The sequence below is a fragment of the Quercus suber genome, unplaced genomic scaffold, assembly GCF_002906115.3.
Source record: "Quercus suber isolate HL8 unplaced genomic scaffold, Cork oak 2.0 scaffold_18, whole genome shotgun sequence".
In the NCBI taxonomy this organism is placed as follows: Eukaryota; Viridiplantae; Streptophyta; class Magnoliopsida; order Fagales; family Fagaceae; genus Quercus; species Quercus suber.
The window spans coordinates 424,691-446,666 of NW_027069483.1; the positions used below are offsets into that span (position 1 = coordinate 424,691).

General features: G+C 34.7%; 1 protein-coding gene across 1 annotated transcript; it reads right to left on the reverse strand.

Moving 5' to 3' along the window:
• Positions 1 to 881: 881 nt before the first annotated feature.
• Positions 882 to 2,958, reverse strand: LOC111985061 (uncharacterized). Its single transcript, XM_024016689.2, has one exon. The coding sequence runs from the start codon at positions 2,655 to 2,657 to the stop codon at positions 1,041 to 1,043; it is 1,617 nt and encodes a 538-aa protein (XP_023872457.1). The 5' UTR covers positions 2,658 to 2,958; the 3' UTR covers positions 882 to 1,040.
• Positions 2,959 to 21,976: the final 19,018 nt, after the last annotated feature.

Below are 21,976 nucleotides of genomic sequence, written 5' to 3' on the forward strand. Positions count from 1 at the left end.
ATTTCCTAAAAGGAAATTTAATAACACATAATGGTTGATGACTTTGAGCATTGACAATTTTACTCCATACATATGTTATGAATTTGGAATAAATTATTATACCTAATCATTTCAATTCCATGGTTAAATCTATTCAAGAATTTCATTAATAGAAATTTTTTTAGCTTTATTCTTTATTCAAATCATTTAAACTAAAAACTGAAATCCAAATCTTTCTACCAAATATTTCCATCAAAATGAACCACATAAGGATTTCCTAATGGGTATGCTAAGAACAGCCATTAAGGAGCATTCAATCCTCTCTACCTATCCCAGTATATATTAAGAAAGTGATACAGAACACAAAAGAAAACCGATAGATGCATATCCACAAGTGTACTCTTTTATCAAACAACAAAAGCATTAAATTCAACTCAACATATGGACATCCCATTAGGAAAACCCATCTTTATATAAGAAAATGAAAAAAGTGCTATTAGTTACTACAAAATGCTCCCAAATTGATATGACAATAGCAATGATTGCGATTGGTGCCATATCAACAACATGATAAATAAATTTCTTAATTTCTTTTTGTCTTGTGTTTGAAACTTGACACATCAATTTGTAAGGCTAACATAAAAAAAAAAATATATATATATATATATAGTATCCTAGTATCACTCATATTAAATGGCAACAACTTTGGGAGCATGTATAACTTTTGGAGAAAGCAATCGAAACCAGATCCTTATATGTTTAAGCATGCAGCCAAATTTAAACTAAAAACTAAATAATTTAGTCTTCCATAGGAGAAATCAATCCTCTTTTCATCAGTTAAACGACTAAACTACCAGCAAATTGGTGCAGATTATATAAAATACTAACTTAAGCGAGGAGCATTGAACAAAATGCAGAGAACATCTACATAATATACTTTTACATAGCATAATAAAGCACAACAACAACAAGAAGCTACAACAGCAGCAACATTAACATTAACATTAACAACAACAACAAGGAAAGGATCGAGTCTTACTTCACCGAGTACCTAGTACGCCTTAACCTTTAAGAATAGGCAAGCTACTCAAAAACTCATCGAGACCCTCGAAAAATCCAATCCCTTCAATGTTATCCTCCACTCCATGCCCCGCCCCATTCCCTTCACTAGCCCCGGCTGCAGCCGGCTCCTCCACCTCATTACTAAACTCCACATTCAAATCCAACTTTCCCAACTCTGTGGCCCCCGCCCTCCTCCTCGTACCACTACCCACTACGACAGTCTTCTTCCCTTTACTCGACTCCCCCTTCAACCCACCGCCGCCACCACCGCCACCACCACCACCACCACCACCTCCACCACCACCTCCACTACCACCATCCGCTGTGACACTCACATTATTCGAAACCTCCCCACCACCACTCGCCTTCTTTACTCTCTCGTGCTGCACTTTTTTCGAAGTCCTAATGGCCCTCGCGGCCGCAGCCGAGGCTCTTCTTTTTGATCTCCTCTTCCTCCTACTAGTCTGCCACTCATCATCGTCGTCATCATCATCATCCTGATTATCATCACTCGAATCAGATATTGCGACGAAATCTTCCTGGTCGTCGTAATAAACCCATGGCCCAGTCTTACTAGGCTGCTTCCGTTTCGCTGGGGTCTTAATCCCAGTCGCTTCTTCTAAAGAACAAGTGAACATAGGAGTAATCGGTGACCACTTACCTGACCCGCCTGTGCCTTTATCAGAGAAACCCAACGGGAAAAAACCCCAACAGTAGTAGTAATTCTCTTTATCTTTATCAATGTCACTCGTCACAGGCGGTGACGGTATCACCACCGCTTGGAAAGCTCTCTTACAGTTCTGGCACCGAAGGCTACACTCTTCGTAAACCCTAGGGTACTCGAAGAGCAAGTAACAGTACGGACACGCCGTCCAGAAACTCCCCGATTCCGATTCCGTCTCCGACTCGGCCCGAGCCGGAGCCTGAGGCTGAGGCGGAGGCGGAGGTGGGGAAGGAGAAGGCTGACGTGGCGGCGGAGGCGGAGGAGGTTGCGCCCGAGTCGGTTCACTATGCCGAGTTGACTCGGGGACATTGTGGAAAATCGGTCTTTCTTCGTCAACTATCAACCGTCCGTCTTTCGTTCTAGGGCTTCTTCTCACCGCTTGCGGCTGAAGCGGCGGCGGAGGCGGCGGATGTTGCGGCTGAGGTTGGAAATGGAGTTGCTGAGTCGAGCCGGAGGCCGACGCGGCGGAGTGAGAGATGATAATGAGCGCGTGATCGTACTCAGCTTTCTTCGACGAGTTCGAAAGCACAGACCAAGCCTCGGAGACGAGCCTAAAAGCATGATCGGCGAAGGCAAGGCGGTTCCTGTCAGGGTTGAGCAGCAAAGCGAGCTGCCGATACCGAGCGGCGATGAGCTCAAGGTTCTGAGTCAAGCGAGCGAGTTGAAGTATCCCGTAGCAATCGTACAGACCATTAGCGATCCGTGACTCGCCGGCTAAGACCGTGTCGGCCACGGCAATAATTTGCTCAGCCAACTCGATCCTGAACCTGGGCTCAGTGTCACGCGCTCTGATCGCGAAGCTTTTAGCCGCGTGTAGGTCACGCGCCGTTAAGAGCCTCTCTGCTATGCTTAGCCACCGCTCCGCCTCTGCTCTATAAGGACTACCGTCCATTCTCTCTCTAAACCAAACTTTCTCCCTTCTCTCTCACTCTCTCTCTCTCTCTCTCTCTAAAATTCGAAACTCTCTTCTTCTTTTTTGGTTTGGTTTTGGACAGTGAGTGGAAATGAGTGAGAGAGGAATTGGGGAGTGTGAGGTGAACTTTTAGATGGATGGAAAAGGGCTTAAGTTTGGTAGGGAATGAGCGGATTTGCCCGTTAGATAGGAGGGTGTTTTGGTCATTTTGTAGAACTGATGTGGGTAAACGTAATTTCGTAGTTGTAGATTTGCTGCTGCAACAAGTGTGTTGTCTGTGTTAGAAATTGGAAGGGCTTTTAAGGCTTTATAGAAGTTCTGAGTACTTTTATTGGTGATTGGAAAGTAAGAGAGAGAGAGAGAGAGGGAGAGAGGTCGGTCTTCTTGAGCTTTGACTTTTGCTAAACAAACGTAGTACTATGATAAATTTTTCTGAAATTTTTTGGATTTTCTAATAAATTCAATCATGTGCTTAGTTGGCAAGTCTAAGGGTTATGGATAAGGAATTATCTTTAAGTTTTGCCAAAATTATATTCCACAATGGTAACAAAAAAGGAGAGGGAGAGAGGGAACTTACGTTAAAATGTCCATGATTTATACTTTGTTTCAAATTAGAGGTTTTAAGGTATTAATTTGTCAATTTAAGTCTTATACTTATAAAATCGATTTAATTTGAAATTGTTGTCAATTTTTGTTATTCATTTCCATTGTTTTGAGCAATAATGGAGTAAATAAAAAAGAAAAAAATTATTTATAAATATTTTTGTTTTGCCTTGGTAACTTGTTTTGTTTTTCTAACAATCACATTATCACTTTAAACTTTCTCTCTCTACTCTCTCTACTCTCTCTAGTTAATAGTTGTCAAATTGATTTCTAAATAAGTAGGACTAAGCAATGGACTCGACCGACCTGAAACGCAACCGACCCGACCTGACAGGTTTTGGGTGGGTCTGAGAATATTCAAGTCGAGTTTCGGGTCTTAATTTTGGGTTATTTTTGGGTTTGGGTTCGAGTTCGGGTCGGCGTCAGGTCATATAAATATTCTACTTTTGAACCTGAATTTTTTTTTTTTTTTTTGAAAAAAACCCTACTCTTTGTTGGTCTCTCTCCGCCTCCCTTAGCTCTCTCTTTATTCCTCAAACCTCATCCTTACAAGCCATCCCCATTTGCTCAGTTTAAAGCTTTATCTCGGCTGAGTTAGCTCGCTTTATCTCTATGTAAGTCATCCTTCTCTTTGTTAATTTAGTTGGGTTTTTAATACTTACAGATTTTGGGGTTTTTAATACTTACAGATTTTGGGGTTTTTTCTATGTGAATATCCTGTTTGGGTTTGATTTTCTTGCGTTTTGTGATGTGGGTTTGGCCTGAATCATTTTTTTAAGGACCCATTTTGATTTTTTTTTTCCCAGGGTTTTAACTAAAGAGCTATGCTCCTCTGCCTCTTTCACTGAGTTCTCTCTACGTCTGTAATAGTGTAAGTCATCCACTCATCATTCTCTTTGTTGGGTTTTTTTTTTTTTTTTTCTTCTTCTTAATTTCTTGGTCATAGTCTCTGATTTTGGGAGTTTTTTTTCATTGGTTTATTTATCTCAGAAAGGAAAGCAATTTGGTTTCAGCAAAATCTTTAACAGATTGGATTCTAAGGTATAATTATTTTTTTGATGTGAATATCCAATATCCTTTGGGTTTTATTTTTTGGTTGTTGTTATGTACTTCCCGCTAATACTCTTCTTCTTTTTTGGCTCTGTTTAATTGTTTTTTCTTCTATTCTCTTTTGGGATTTTTGTACATTTTGGTTTTGTGTTTGATTAAATGAATTGGGTATTCTTTATTTTTGCTGATATTGAAGATTGATCTACGGTTTGATGTTTCTGTAATTTGTTTATGAAATTGTTGTGTGGATTGCAAATGTGATTTTCTTGGATCTTTTTTTTTTTTTTTTGGGTTTTTTTTTTCTTTGGTTGTAATAGTTGCTACTACTCTAATAGAACTATAAACAAATGATTACGCTTTTATACATTTTTTTTTTCTCTTTTGTGTGAGGATGATTGGATTGAAAACTGAAGTGAAAAGAAATGATTTTGTAGATAATAGGCTTTGTTTAGGTCAAGGTTTTGCATATTGAATTGTTTCAATAAGTGGGTCACATGGTTTTCAAGAACCTTATTGAAAAGAAGCTGCTTTGGGTTTTGATCATCTTGTTTTGGTATTTCTGCTTAATTTGTTCTTGAAAAAACAAATGAATATAATCTCCTTGATGGCCTTTAAATGAATGATTGGACCACTTGCATTATAGGTAATCCTTATTTTTTGTTGGCTAAGTTTGGAGCATTATGTCATATCTCTATGTTTTTCTTTTGTGAATGCATTGTTTAATGATTGATTTGTTTTGTGTGGTACTAGGTCATAGATTCAATGGAGCCTACACAACTTGATGTTGCCACTGCAAGACGAGCTATGAGACCTCCTCGTCCACAACAGGTGATATCTTCTTCTAATCCTAATAAGAGAAAATCACCATCATCGGGTTAGGACCACTTTGAGAAGTATATAGATGAGGAAGGTAAAACTAAGGCAAGATGTATATATTATATCAAGGAGTACATGGCTGACAGCAAAATTTATGGGACATCTAATTTAAAAAACCATACACCCATTTGTCCTGAATATCTTTTTAATGAATTGCATGATAGACAAGACCCATTGTCCAAGAATGTAGAGGAGGGAAATGTAGTGTCTAAGACTTTTACAAATGTTGTGGGTAGAAAAGTTCTTGCTGAGATGATCATATTGGATGAGCTTCCATTTAGGTTTGTAGAGAATTAAGGATTCAAAAGGTTTTGTAATGTCTTCCAATCTAATTTTAATATCCCATCTCACTTCACGGTAGCTAAAGATGTGAGTCAAATTTATGTTGAAGAGAATGATAAGTTGAGAAATGCCTTGAGAGGTCGTAGGCTTTGCCTTACCACTGACACATGGACTTCAATACAAAATTTTAATTACATGTGTCTTACTTGTCATTTTATAGATGATGATTGGAAGCTATATAAAAGAATTTTGATTTTTGTATTGTTGATAACCATAAGGGGAAAACCATTGGAAAAATGGTTGAATCTTGTTTAGAATAGTGGAATATTGAGGGGATTTTCATCTTGACGGTGGATAATGCTTCCTCAAATGACATAGCCATTAGTTACTTGAAAGAAGTTACTAATATGTGGAAAGGTACTGTTTTGGGGAATGAATTTGTTCACGTGAGGTGTTGTACTTACATCCTGAATCTTATTGTGCCCGATGGCTTAAGACATCATAATAAGTCAATTGATAGGATGCGTTCTACGGTTAGATATGTGAAAACTTCTCCAAATAAGTTACAAACCTTCAAGAGGTGTGTGGAGAAAGTGAAAATAGAGTCAAAGGCTATTCTATATTTGGATGTGGCTACTAGATGAGACTCCACCTATAAAATGTTGGAAAATGCTGAAAAGTTTGAACATACATTCAAACGGATGGAATATGAAGATCTTGATTATATTCTACACTTTCGAGATGGGGACTATGATAAGAGACCTCCAAATGAGGATGATTGGGGGAGACTTGTAGAAAATTTGTTAAGTTTTTGAAACTTTTTTATAATGCCACAGAGAGGTTTTCGGGTTCCTTGTATGTGACATCAAATGCTTTCTGTGATGAGATATATATGATTAAAAGAAAGATAGATCTATTTTCTAAGAGCGAGGACCATTTTTTGTACTCAATGGCAAAAACAATGAAATAGAAGTTTGACAAGTATTTGGGGAGCAGGGAGGATTCATCAAAGGAGAGAAATGTGCTTTTGTATGTTGTTGTGGTGCTTGATCCTCGAAAGAAGTTGGATTATTTGAATTATTGTTTATCAAATTTGTATGGGGAGAATGTTGCTAAGGATATCACTGACCTTGTGAAAGGTGTATTGGAACGTTTGTATGAGCATTATAATTCAACTCATTCATCATATGTGTCTATACAAAGTGCGAGTGAGATATCAAGAATGGAAGGTGTTGATGTTGATGATGATGATGATAATGATCCAGACAGATTTATTGCCTCTCAATACAAGGCTTTTAGGTAAGGAAAACAATCTGTTGGGTGTGTAGATGAGGTTGCAAAATACTTGATAAGAATAGTGAAGAGGAAAATGACAAAACTTTTAATATACTGGCTTGGTGGAAGTATAATACTAATAAATATGTATACTATCTCGACTGGCATGAAATGTGTTGGCTGTACCTGTTTCTACTGTGGCTTCTGAGTCGGCATTTAGTATGGGAGGACGTATACTAGACTCATTTTGTAGTTCACTTGCCCCTGAGATGGTATAATCTCTCATATGTACTCAAAATTGGCTTCAATCTTCAATGCAAATTTCGCTTCGACAAGCCATGGATGATGTTGAGCTATTTGAAAAGTATGGAAAATGTTACGTTCTTAAAAATTTATTAACTTGTGCTTTAACTGAAATTTAATATATCTTGTTAGTGCATTAAATGAAATTTAATATATATTGTTGTTCTAAAATGTTTTGAAGTTTTTTTGGATGCGAAGTTAGCTTCACCTTTAGCAGCATTACCTTCACCATTAAGCACTATTACTAATCTTGACTGATTTGCCTACATACATCGATGAGTTTTTTTTTTTTTTTTTGATTGGGTGTCATTTACTACTTGCTGCTATTGTTACTGATTGAATTTTTTATTATTTTTGTTTTCTTCAATCTTTTTCTTTGATATGTTTAATACACTCTTATGCAGAGTTAGACTCATTTCGTAGTTCACTTGCCCCTGAGATGGTACAATCTCTCATATGTACTCAAAATTGGCTTCAATCTTCAGTGCAAATTTCGCTTCGACAAGCCATGGATGATGTTGAGCTAATTGAAAAGTATGGAAAATGTAACGTTCTTAAAAATTTATTAACTTGTGCTTTAACTGAAATTTAATATATCTTGTTAGTGCATTAAATGAAATTTAATATATATTGTTGTTCTAAAATGTTTTGAAGTTTTTTTAGATGCGAAGTTAGCTTCACCTTTAGCAGCATCACCTTCACCATCAAGCACTATTACTAATCTTGACTGATTTGCCTACATACATCGATGAGTTTTTTTTTTTTTTTTTGATTGGGTGTCATTTACTACTTGCTGTTATTGTTACTGATTGAATCTTTTATTATTTTTGTTTTCTTCAATCTTTTTCTTTGATATGTTTAATACACTCTTATGCGGAGTTAGACATAAGTGCATTCTCATTATCAGCCCATTCTACTATTATGTCTCCTTGTGCAACCATGGACTTCTTTCCCGTGGAACATGCCACTCTTTTTCTTTTTGTGGTCGTTTTCTTCATGGTATACAATCACTCAACCAAACGTAGCAGATGGCTTATTATGTTAGATTTATGCTATTACATACTTTTCATATTTGCTTATGTTTAACTTCATATGTATACATTCATAAACAATTGGATTTGCTGGTCACAAAATAATTTTTTAAATGAGATTAATGCTGTGTGATTGTTGGATAGGTTGAATCTATATTGAGGTGTAGTTTTATGAAAATAATTGATTATGTAAGTTTAGGATTTCAGCTAGAATTTATGCGCTTCAAATAAATTCTGAGCTACATTTGCTTGATGAACAATGAACGTGGTATAATATGCATTTTCAAAGTAATCTATAGTAAATAATGATTCCCTTGTGGTGGAACTAGATCAACCTTATATAAATTATGCATGTGCTTTACATTTTAACAAATTGTTTATATAATTTTGTATAATTTTAAGTTGTACACACTTAATGTGTCATGCATCCCCAATCTGACTCTACGATGTTCTTGCAAGGAGAGGAAACACCATTTTAACTAGAGCTCCTTGGTAACTGAAATCATTTTGGTTTTCTTTAATTTTAAAAGGGAAAACCTCCCAAACGATCCTTCAAATATCTATAAAATTAGATAGCAACCTGCTTACTAAAACAACTTTGGTGTTTTACTCAAAAATGCTTATGCTTTTGATTTTTTCCCTTTTGAATAAGAATCTAGATCTGGACTAGTGTGGTTTTATTGTATGTAGAATATGGTTAGCTATTGGGATTGAGAGTAGCTCTCAGAATTATTCTTCTCATCATCTCATGCTTATATTGATAAAGCTATCGTTCCAAACATAAAAGGGACAGACAAAGATACAATAGTATCTTGTAGAAATTTGGAATTTTCAATTAAGACTATTAGATTATTGTGATACCTAGATTATGTAAATTGGATTGGATGAGTGTGTAATATGTTCTTCATGTTGTGACAAACGATATCAAAATCATCCTAGTAATGTCATTTTCAAGGGAATCATTATTTTGCATTGCATCTTTGTCATGCGTACATAAGCTCTTTGAATTTTGGTTAGGAATGATATGGTAGTTGGTTGAATGCTTGACTTTGCATAAAAGCCGTAACTTTTTTCAAACATAAAATTTGAGGGAGAGCTTAGCTTGTTCTTTGTTTAGTGTTGCAGTTTTGAAGGTAAAAGATGTTGGGTCCTAAGCAGAAGGTCATGACATGCTGATTATTGTTTTTTGGAGAAGGGCAAAGGGTAATTTTTGCCTGATTTGCTGGACTATTATGAAGAAATCTTATTAAATAAATCTGCATAACTTATATACTTTGTAATGATTTGGGTTTTTCTTTTGCTTCTTAGAATCCAGGTTTTTAGTATTGATTTTCTTGACAATATTGGATGATTGGCAACTCATATACTTTGGTACTCTCTCTCTCTCTCTCTGTGGCACGCCAACTAGTTTGACTAATTGGTTAGCTTCTATTCTTTGTTTTATTGCTTGGTGACTTGTGGAGCTTGTCCATAGAAGAATTTGCTCAAGCAAAATAAAGGGTTAGTCTTAAATTTTTTTTTCCATTGGACCAATATGGTCACATCAAAGGAAAGCTTTTTAAACAATCTGATCAGCTGAGAGTCACTTACCCAACAAAGATCAACTCAATTTTTCAAGGACCCAATTGATAAATGTGTGTTTTTTTGTATGATAATGGCTGATTAGTTGGTTAAAATCAAATCTTTCTTATTGGGTTATTGTAAATGATAGCTCAAATGTTTTAGTTATTTGAGTGCTTATTACGATTGAGACTGTATGGCTTAAATGAGGCATACAGATATTTCGCCATTATCGTTTTTTTTTTTTTTTAAAAAGGTCCAACCCGAGACCCGAAAAACCAACCTGATTACAGACCTGATTTTTGGGGTCAAGTCAGGTTTCAGGCAGCAAAACCTGATTTCTATCAGGTATAGTTTCGGGTCATAGTAAACCCAACTTGACCCGACCCAATATTACTCCTATAAATAAGTACCAAGTGAAATGTAGAGTTTAATTTATGGGTTTCTTTTTTCTCTGCTCTACTGTTATCCAAAATAACGAAAATGAGTAACAAAGATGGGTAGAAGATTTAAATTGAAATGATTTAATAAACATAGGGCTCTAATTGACAAAATTAAAAACTTGCTGCGTAATGTGAAATATAGTATAAACTTTGCGACTTTTCATGTATTCCCNAAATTATTATGTTTGATCCACTCACACTAATTCTTAGGCTGTGAACTTAAATCCACAACCTACTTAGGCAACTTCCTTATTTTTTGAGATTCCCATGAGGGGAGATGTATCCTTTCCTTTGTATTTTTGAATTTTTTCTGGATGATGGGAACACTACCCATTGTTTAATGGAACCATGGTAGGAATATCTTTGTAATCTTATAATAAATGTGTAATTCTAGTGTCATTGTTATTATTATGGTGGGATTTGGATAGTGTTAGTTAGAGCTCTTGGCATAGGTGTGTGGCCAATTAGATTCGAGCTTGAATTGAATAAATAGTGACATGTAATCACCATTTGGGATATCTTGAATAATAAAGCAATTTGTTGCATTTGGCTTTTTCTCTCTCTCTCTCTCTCTCTCTCTCTTAATATTTCTCTTGGAGGATGACTACCTTAAAAAAAGTCAATGTATTTTCTATCTATTTATTCTTCCGAAGGTGAGTACCTCAACGCAAGTTAATTTCCAATCAATTCTTTTAAGAACCACTAAATTCTTAACAAATTGAAAGATTTCCCAAGTATCAAGGTCAAACTTAAGTGTAGATACTATGATTTTTCATGGCTATACTCAGGAATCCTTTGGTTAGGACATGTTCATCAAGTTTGGACGGTGTTTGGGCCAAGGTGCTCTATAATTTTGAGTTGCTTGATAGTACAAAATAATATAATATGTTTGTAAAGAAAAATGTAAATAATTGACAAGTAATGTCATTACTATTTTCATCTACAATTTAGAAAATTTAATATAACTTCATCATATATATGTATAATGAAAAAGAGTTGATAAAAAATTAAATTAAAATTTTAATAATAAAGGCTTGATGTGTGGATTGGGTCGGGTACGAGTTTAATCCTACTAGGTCGGGTTAAAATTGGGTACACGTAAAAAAGAAATGCTAGTAACACACACTTTTGCACAATTTTGTGCCACAACTCGTCACATGGCGAGTTGTGGTTGGTTAGAGTGTGTCCCCACATAAACACACTCTAACCAACCACAACTCGCCATGTGGCGAGTTGTGGCACAAAGTTGTGCAAAAGTGTGTGTCACCAGCATTTCTCCAAGTAAAAAGCTTATTGGAATAAAACTGGGTGTTATTCCTATTACCCATACCTTATTACGTTTGGATTTAGGGCGAGTTATTGAGCCTGAGTCTAATTTTACTAGCTCTACATAACCTTATCTTAAATAGGTATGAATAATGATTTTAAATAGACCATTGCGATTGAAGTTGATCTTAATACATGTGCTCATATATACATACATACAACCTTTGGATTGGATTTTTATATATACAATATTTGGTATATAAAATAAGGAAAAAAAAATACAAATTACACCAAAATTTGATCAATGTTATTTTCATTTTGTAACTTCACATTTTTTGTCAATTTAATATGTCCATCCATTTCATGAAAAAGGATGCCATAGTCCAATCAAAATGACGTAATTTTATATTTTCCTTAATTTGCTTTTTAATTTTATTCAAAAAATTATTTACCTTTATAATAAAAAGTGTTAGTTACAATTTATCTTCTTGAATTAGGTCGTTAAAAAAATTTTTAAAAATGAATATTCAAAAGTTTGGGTTTTATAAAAATAAAAAACAAAAATATTTTCTCAAAAGCCACTATAGGTCCTTAAAATGTCACTATAGACTCCTTAAAACGCCACTATAGGGCTCTAGATTTTTTTTTTTTTAAAAAAAAAAACTCAATTTGTAATAAATAGAATTTTTAAAAATTGGTATTTCTTTAATTAGTTTGAAAATTGGGACATAAGGTTATATAATTTGCCCGAAAAGGGCAAAGGGCAATTTTGTCCGTCTTTTATGAGATAAATTTAAACGCATGAATTACAAAAGTAATCAAAGTAACCCTCAATGAATTGGTCAGAAGGTCTCAATGGTAAGAAAATTTTGATTTCTGTAATTGTTTACTTTGTCATTCGGGAAGAGACACAGCTTAACATGTTTAAGTTTATTTTAATTTTCTTTCTAAAATATTGTGGTTTATGAGATAAATTAAAACGCATGAATTACAAAAGTAATCAAAGTAACCCTCTATGAATTGGTCAGAAGGTCTCAATGGTAAGAAAATTTTGATTTCTTTAATTGTTTACTTTGTCATTCGGGAAGTGACACTGCTTAACATGTTTAAGTTTATTTTAATTTTCTTTCTAAAATATTTTTTGCTCTAACAACTATAGGGGTTGTCATTCCTTTCTCGTCTTTATTTTCTTTCTTTCTCTGTCCTTTATAACAATCATAATAGGATGCAAACCATATGTTCTTCTTCTTCTTCTTATTTGTTAGTTGGGAAGGAGGTGTCAACCAATTGAATTACAAGACACTTGACTATTATTATTGTTTTTAATTGGCTAATGAATATAAGAATATTGTCCCCTTTGACCCATTTCTTTTGTTAGATAGTTGGGAAGGGAAGATTTGTATTCTGAATTTCTCAATTTAACTAGGAGGTGTCAGCCAATTGAACTACAAGACTCTTGACTATTATTATTATTTTTAATTGGCTTATGAATATAAGAATATTGTCCCCTTTCACCTACTTCTTTTGTTCGATAGTTGGAAAATGAAGATTTGAATTCTGAATATCTCCATTTAAAATACTAGGAGGTGTCAACCAATTGAACTACAAGACTCTTGACTATTATTACTGTTTTTAATTGGCTTATGAATATAAGAATATTGTCCCCTTTGACCCATTTATTTTTTTCTCATGAAGGCTCTTATTTTGTTCTCTAAATTTCTTACTTTATATACAAGGTTTCTTATAATTTGTGGATTGTTCTAGTGGTTTCTAGGATCTTGTGAGATTTATGCGGTTTTGGATTGAAAATACCTAGCTCTCATTTTGAAGCCATCCTTGACAAATAGCCATCTTTCTCATTTCTTAAACAATGATAATAAGAATAATAATAACAAATTAGAAGAAATAGTGTTTTGTGATCATAACTGTAGGGATATTAGGCCCAGTAGAATGTATTGGGTCGGGGACCCAATCTGATGACACCTCATAAGTCCAAGGATGGATAAACGTGTGATAGAAGTCAGCATTAATAAATAAAGGAAGGGATTTAGGCATTATGTTCTAGGGAAGTGATCCGAGAAGGAATGCCTCCTCGGCTGAGGTCGGAAGGCACGGTTTGACATCAAGAGCAACGTTCCGGTCAATTCCACTGATGAGGATTAGTATCAAGAAGGAACAGGATATAGGGAGGCTAAGAAATATCTAAAGGGAAAGCTACTACCACCACATTAAATACTCTGTAGCTACTTCTTTGGCCACATTAATGAGGAAGTGATACTTGAACAGTAACTTTCAGCCTTACAGCTACTATCCAAAGACTTCGGGAAGGTGCTGATGGAACAAGGATCAACACCAACAATCTGATCTGCACGTGGAAGGTGGAGAAAAAAGGTGAAGATAGTATAAAATGGAAGAGATACCTTGAGAGAAAGGGATCGAAATTAAGAGAAAAACATTGTAAGAATCAAGAATTGAATTTGTAATCAAACTTGAGAGAAATATATAAGAACTGATCTCCTCAAATTGTGCTAAGGACGATTTTCTTTAGATAAAACCAATCTGTTTTCATTTTCTTGTGATCTGAATCCACTATACTTGTTGTCCAACTTATTAAAGCCCAGTTTTCCAACCCACTCTCTACAAATTCCAAGTATTGGGCTTTTTGGGCCTAGGTTCATCCATCCTTTGGGCTAGGGACCCAAATTGTGACCTTACAATAACATTTTAAAGTTTATTGCAACAACAAATTTCTAAGGATGATAACATAAACATGAAACTCCAAGGAACATGATATATAATAAACAACAAATCAAACCCAAATGTAAATCCTCACATAACTAAGATCCTAGAAAAATAGAAGGCCCTCAATTTGAAATGCAACATGATAGTCATTTCTTTTATTTTTTGTATTGCAAACCTTGTAATTCAACCAAATTATTGTGGAGTATACACTAAAATAATCAAGGATTAGCAATTGGCTGACGGATTTGGGATTGAGGGAATTGTAGCGGGGCTTTTGGGGATTAAGGGAATGGTATGCTTTGGCAATGTTGGAATAAGGGGAATAGATGGAATTATGGGCTTTGGCAATTGATAAGTGTAATTTTTATATGATTTTTATTATCCTCTTATTTATTAAAATTGTTAGTTTTCCTTTATTTCTTTTGATTTGATTTGATTTTTTTTATTTACATTTATCTATTCATATGTGCTTTGAAGGATTGAGAAGATTTCAGATTTATCCACATCTTGTGGATGTAAATCGGTTGACTTGAAGACCCAATTAAATTTAAGTCCAAAGTGGATTAGGATTTCAGCCTACACATCAATTAGTATTTTTGGCATAACTTTTGGCTCAGAAGTCTAATTGAGATGATTCAAGTTGGGCTGCAAAGTTAACTTAAAGAGCTACAACTTTGTAGTTTACCAAGAGCCCGAATTCTGACGTTAAATGGGCCAAAATCGTCGGTTAAGTGAAGCCTAAAAATCTGGGATTTTCTCTAAACGAGAATTCAACTTGTAATAGGATTCCTTGACCTATTTAAAGACTCTTTAGGCAAATTCAAGGGGGACCGCATTAAAGAATATTTTTTTGGGGTCTTTCTGAGGAGGAGGATCTGAGGACAAAGGCGAGAGATTCATGTTGACCATCCAATTCAAATGAAATACATAAGTTTTATTTGTTTTCTTTTCAATTTTATTATGAACTAAATTTTATTTTCTAGAGCAGTGATGTATTCTAGCAATGAACACACAATTTATTTTCTGAGTTATTTTATTTTTAATATTTCCATGATGGAGTGTTTAATTCTTATTCTTAATGCTTACTATTTTTCTTTATGAATTATTGTTTGATCAATTGAATTACAATGAGACTGAGAGGTGATTTGTTATTTTAGTTCTAGAATTAAACACCATTAGTTGAGCGAAAGTAGAGATGCTTTACCGCGATTAATGTGATTTTTCATAAAATTCAAAGTACATAATGAGTCTCCAATTAATTAAATTCACATATAGATATGGAATTGTTAGTTGAAGATATTTTTGATATTATTTGAGAGAAGATATTAAATACCTAAGGAGTTTTTAATCATCAATGCGAGATTATTAGAATTTAATAATTAGGAAGACTAAATTGTGTGGGATTTGTTAGGTGAAATCAACTGCTCTAGATCCATTCTTATCATATTTTTACATTTTTAGATTTTTATGCTTGGTTAATTCTTTTTATTCGTAAATTTATTTTTATTAAATAGTTTAACTTAATTCAGATAGTAGAACGTTCCTTTTATTTTCGATTTTCCATATAGTAATTAATTTAGTGAATTTCGGTATTCAATAACATAGTTAATTCTTGTGAGTTCGACATTCATTTTCTAAAAATACTTTACTACTTGTTACGATTATGTGCGCTTGCAGATTATTTTACGTGAATAGCAATAATGCTAAAGGTGGTAGTGTTGGCTTTGGTAGAGTGGGTATAATCAAACTTGTTGGTTTTGGAAGTGTTGGGATAGTGAGAATAGGTGTAATAGTGGGCTTTCACAATATTAGCGATGATAGAAAAGGTGGCACAGTGTTGGCTTTGGCGAAATGGGTATGATCAATGTGGGCTTTGGGAGATTTGGGATAGTGGGAATAGGTGGAATTGTGGGTTTTGGCAATGTCGGTTTTGGTAGAGTTGGGATACTGGGAATAGGTGGAATTGTGGGCTTTGGCAATGGTGGTAAAGAAGGCAATGATGAAAATTTCGGGTTCGCAATGTAGATGACCAGCAATATTGGTATAGTGGGTTAAGCAGATGTTAAAAGATGATTATCTACTAAGCTGGCATCAAAGTTTGAAATGAATATTGCAATGAATAAAGCTACTGAAAGCTCGAAAATGTGTTGAAAACACAAGAGCTGTTTAGACCCTTAAATTAAAGTTACGGCTCGATTGATTTTACACTAACTTAATACTAAGTGCGGAATAGTGTAAAACCAAGCAGATAAACAAATAAGCTACTCTAATTAGGGCTGTCCAACCCACCCGGCCACCCACCCAACTCACCCGAGCTCGACTCGCCGCCACCTGATTTGATGTCTTTGGCAATTGGATGGGGGTCCGAACTCTCTAACCCGACCCCACGCGGGTCGGTTGTCGGTTTTACGTTTCAAAACCTGTGACACCCGACCCGAACCGAAACAGTCATCCTCTCCGGTGAAATATTACGATTTTTGACCAAATCCGGCAAGATCCTTCGAGATCCGGTGACGTTCTGGTGTTCTTCAGCCCCAATTCGGCCATCCTCGGTCTTCCTTCGCTCAGATTCGGTGTTCCTCAGCTCCGATTCAGCTATCCTCACTCAAGATCTACTCTCCTCCTTCACTCAGATTAGCTCAAATCCAGCGGTATTGGGTTAGATCTGACTTAGATTTACACAAATCTGGCTATTCTTGGTTAGATTGGGCTCTAATCTACTCAAATCCGGTGATAATCCATTAGATCCAGTCGGCCTTCAACTCAAATTGACGAAGAGAGATCTTCTCCTCCGCTCGTCATCGCTCATCATCAGACTCAACCGACCCGACCGTTCGCTCCCCTGAGCTCAGCCGACTCGACCCGACGTCTCCGGCAGTCGGTTGTGGGTCTGTTTTTGTTTCACCTGACCTGAGCGGGTTGGTTCCAAGTTGGGCACAAACCCAACCTGGACCAACCCGTGGACACCCCTAACTCTAATCCATAATCAAAGCAACACAGTAGCAAAATGGAAACTAAAAGAGTAGGGAAGAAAGATGCAAACATAAGATAACACGCCGATATGTTATCAAAGAGGAAACCGAAGAACTCGGGGAAAAAGCTCTCCCTTGCCCTCCAAGCGATAATCGATCTACTAGACAATTAGTTGAGATACATGAGTTAGCAAGAGACCCTCCAAGCCTAATCTACCCGATGTACCTAAACCCTCCAAGCTCCTACTCCAACAAGACTTCTCGGAACCATGTCTTGTTTAGTTCTCCGGATCCCGTAACAAGCTCCATGTTGCATCTGCCATCCTTGGCTTCTTCCAATACTTCCCAGCAGCTCCAAAACACTCTCTACACTCTGAATAGGTGTGGGTTGTGTTTCGGTACAAATTTCCTCTCAAGGTATGACAATGGGAGAGGGATGGAGAAGAGGCTACAATGATTTCTCACTAAGGATGAGTAGCTCTCTCTCAAAAAGATGAGTGTGTGTGTCGTTGAAAACCTATCTAGGGTTTTTCTCTTTGAATGGCCTCTCTTACATTTGTGGGTAATGAAGGTATATATAGTATGGGTGAAGGGTAAGAAAGTCACTCATTAAAATCCTCAAAGCAGAATGTTTCGCGACTACCTCGCAGGAAGGCCTTACCCGCGAGACATTCTCGAAAACGACAGCTTGACACGACTCTTCAGCTTCCAGTCATGTGCTCCTCACATGGCTCTTTCGCGGGTTAGCTTTTCGCAAAATTCACTGATTCTTCATTTAAACTTAAGTCTTCACCAACTTTATACTAAACCCAATACAATAAAATCCCATAAAATACAAGGAACAAAATTAAAGCAATTACAACACTTTTTGTCATGGAATAAAGCCAACATAAAATGTAGTTGTAGATCACAACTTTACAGCTACGATAAAGCGTTTGATAGTTGTCCTTGCTAGTGTTACAAGATTAGAACAAGAATGATAAATCTTATAGCATGAAAGGAGGTTATTGTTCAAGAGGGTTAACCAAATGACTTATGTATTGGGGTATTGTAATAAAAAAAAAAATGTGACTTATAATCTCTACTCATTTATTGAATATGAACATGCAAGGAAAGTGAAAAATGCTTTAATATGTACTTTGTTACATAAATGTTGATTTGCACTATTTTGTGTTGTAAACTTGTAAATCTTTGTTAGATACAACTTTTTAGATTTTGTTTCATATTTATTACACTTTTTAAAGTCGCGTAAACTTTAGCGTGCATTTGGCTCTAGGTTAAAAAGTCAATTTATTTTACTATTCAGCTTATTTTTACTATTATTCATGGGTTCCACTGCACTTTTTGATACTATTCATGGGTCCTACTGTACTATTTCAACTAATTTTTATCTTTATTTACAGTATTTTCAGTAAAAAATTTTCAGTTTCAGCAAAATAAGCGAATCCCAAATAGGCTCTTAGTGTATCTTATTAAAGGGTCAGGCTTGAGTCTAGTGTCCCTTATTAAACCAAGTCCCTTAAAGGTACTCGTTAGTAGTTTGTTTATTTATTTTAGTTTTCTACGCATATTTTTGTAACCGTTAAATTCAGTTTATTTGTAAAAATATGCTCATCTATAACAAAATATAATTGGTGTCGCTGCAACGTGGGACTTGGTGAATTGGGTTGGGAATCAGAAAGCTAAAAGACATTGTTTTGAGTTTCACTATATTTGACTTATTAACTTGAAAGAAAAACAAAATTATCTGTCAGATGCAGTTGTATATCATTGTTGAGGAAATGCCCCAAGTCCCATATATAGAGTATAGACGATCCCAGATAATGGACAAGGCCCATGTAAATTAGCTCATGGGATTGAATGAAAATGCCACCAAATTCAAGCCCATACGATTGATCAAGTCAGCACACAAGATGGCCATAACGAGAGCCTACAAATGTTTCGGCCTCGCTAAGCACCCACTATCTTGTTTGTCTATAAGTAATACAACTATACAAGAAGATTCAACTAGAACATAAAAAATTAAGCTGTGCAAAATCATTCACTCATGGAGAGCATAAAAAACCTGCTGAATCAACACAAATAATCTTGGCTTCCAATAAATATTCAACAAGATTTAACTAATGTTGGTTCATTTGTATCTCTCTAAGCCACTTGCTGAAATTCAGGGTGGTTGTCACTGTCACTGAGGTTTTAAGCTACTGTTATGCTTAGACAACTTAGACTAATCTGCTTTGCCACTATGCCCTACTAAACGTACCTCTTTTTAGTTTTCTATATATATATATATACACACACATATTTTTGTAAACCTTTACATTCAATTTATTTGTAAAAATATGCTCATGAAACAACCAATAGTTGGCGACGTTGGGACTGGTGAATGAGTTGGCAATTTTGAACTCAGTACAGTATGAGAAAACTGAAGGACGATTTTTTGGAAAAAAAGAAAAAAAAGTTTTATTGTCAGGTGCGGTTCTATACAATAAACAAAACTATGACAAAGAGAAAATGAAAAATTAGGGTAATCACCTTTTCTTTTTATTTATTTTTTATTTTTTATTTTTTTTTGAGTATGTGTACCAGAGCTTTGCAAAAAAATCACCTAACCTTTTAATCTATGCGGGTCCATTAAGTGAGGTGGATTGGGTTGGGTATATAGATAATTTAGCTGGTTGGGTTGAATAATAGTTTGAGATATTTCTAACCCGCAACAATCGACCCACCCACCTATATATATATATATATATATACTTCCTCACATATGCTTCCACTTTATTTCTCTCATCTCTTTCTCTTTCTTTTTATTTTTTCATTTTCACATTTCTCTTCCCTAATAAACTCTAGCTTCTCTCTTTAAAATTTTGTTATTATTCTTCTCTATGCACATGTCTAATTTCAATTTCAGAGATGCTTTTCTTTTCAGTGTAATTAAATTTCAGTCATTCTAATAAAAAATAATGTAGTATTTGCAATTATTTTTTATAAAAATTACAAATTTTCCTTTACTTTTTTATTTGAGGGAGCAAACAATTATCCAAGTTAATTGAAATATTTCATTAGTCTATCTCAAATAAAATTCAAGTCAATTGAATTTACCTACCCACCCTGCTTTCTCAAGTTGCCGAGTTGAAACCGTTAAGATTTTCAACCGACCCACTAGATTTATAGATTTGGTAGGTCAGCGGTGGATTGAAAATTTCCCAACCCACCATTGGCAGGTTGGTTAAAAATATTGCCCTCCATCCGCCTAACCCAACCCGTGCACACTTCTAATATGTACTATGTGTAATAGTATTTTTCCGGCAAACTACAGTATTGATCATTGAAATTTACCTATTAAGTGCTATTCGTCATTCAAATATGAATTTGGTGATAAGTTTTGGGATAAATGGGACGAAGAGTAGGTTTGTTATATAAGAGATACTTCGGGGGAAGAAAAGGTTATTCTTTGTTTTTGTTTTTGAGTAGACGTTTTTCAAAAATAGATATAGGTGATTAATGCAATAATAATTTGACCCAATATTATACAAATACAAATTCTTTGTACCATTTTTTATATAACATCCTATGTTCCACCAATCACTACGTGCTATATTTTGATTTTACTTTCTTTATAAAATAACTAAAGTTTAAAATGGAAAATAATCATACACATAATAAGTAGCGATTGGTAGAACATAGAGTGGTACACAAAAAGTAGTATAAAGGATTTGCATTCATATTATACATAATCCAATTCCCCACATTCCTACTAATGTCATGAGAGCGTGTGAAAGGGACATACATTGCTTAGGGTTTATTCTCTCTCTCTCTCTCTCTCTCTCTCTCTCTCTCTCTCATGCATAGGGTTAATCTGTAAACTGAAATATTGACATTATCAATCACGATTCACGATCAATAGCTCAACCCATTCATTTGTAAAAATATCTGCATTACTTATTCAGCCATTACTTAAAATTATATTTGCGTCAATTACATGCAAATAAAGCAATTTATTGGACTTAATTCTTGGTACATGGCTTTGAGCCTTTGAGCATGAATCAACAGATTTATCTACTTTCTCTCCATCTGTCCAAAAAAGAAAAGAAAAGATTAGGTTTTGTTTGATAACCATTTTTGTTTTCTATTTTAAAAAAAAAAAAACTTGTTTTTGGGAATATAAAGAAAGAAAAAATTTCTTGTATTTTTGAAATAAAAAAAATATGTTTGGTTGGTTGAAATTAAAAAGATAGTTTTTTGAAGAAAAAAAATAGAAAATACTAAAATATGTTATTACTAAGGATTTGACTCTAATGTTAACTCATTAAATGAGACAAATTCATTAAATTAAATGCGTGTTTTCATTGATTATTGAAAATTAGGAATTGAAAACAGTGTTTTGCATATTTTCAATTTCCTTCACAAATTGAGTTTTGAAAATAGTTTTGTTTCTGTCCATTTTGGGTTGCTAAACAAGTTTTTTAGTCTCAAAAATAGAAAATTGTTTTTGGAAATAGAAAATTAGGGGAAAAAACAGTTACCAAACATACCCTTAATATTTGTAGACTTCATTAACAACTTAATTCATAGAAGAACATATAATAAGTTGGGTCTCGTTAGAATGAGAAATGTTATGTCCATAACATTTTCACAACAAATTAACCTTAAGTGACAGGTTATTATTGGTAGGCAAAAAAATAATTTAAGTTGTGGAGTCAAATTATAACTAATAACAACTTACTACCTATGATTTATTTTGAAAGTGTTGTGAAAATGTTATGAACGTAATGCTTCTCATATTAGAATAGATAGTTTCATATACAAACAAAACCATAAGAAATAATTATTAATAAATATCATAAATGTTCATTAATAACACAAGCATCATAAATACTCATTAATAACTATCATAA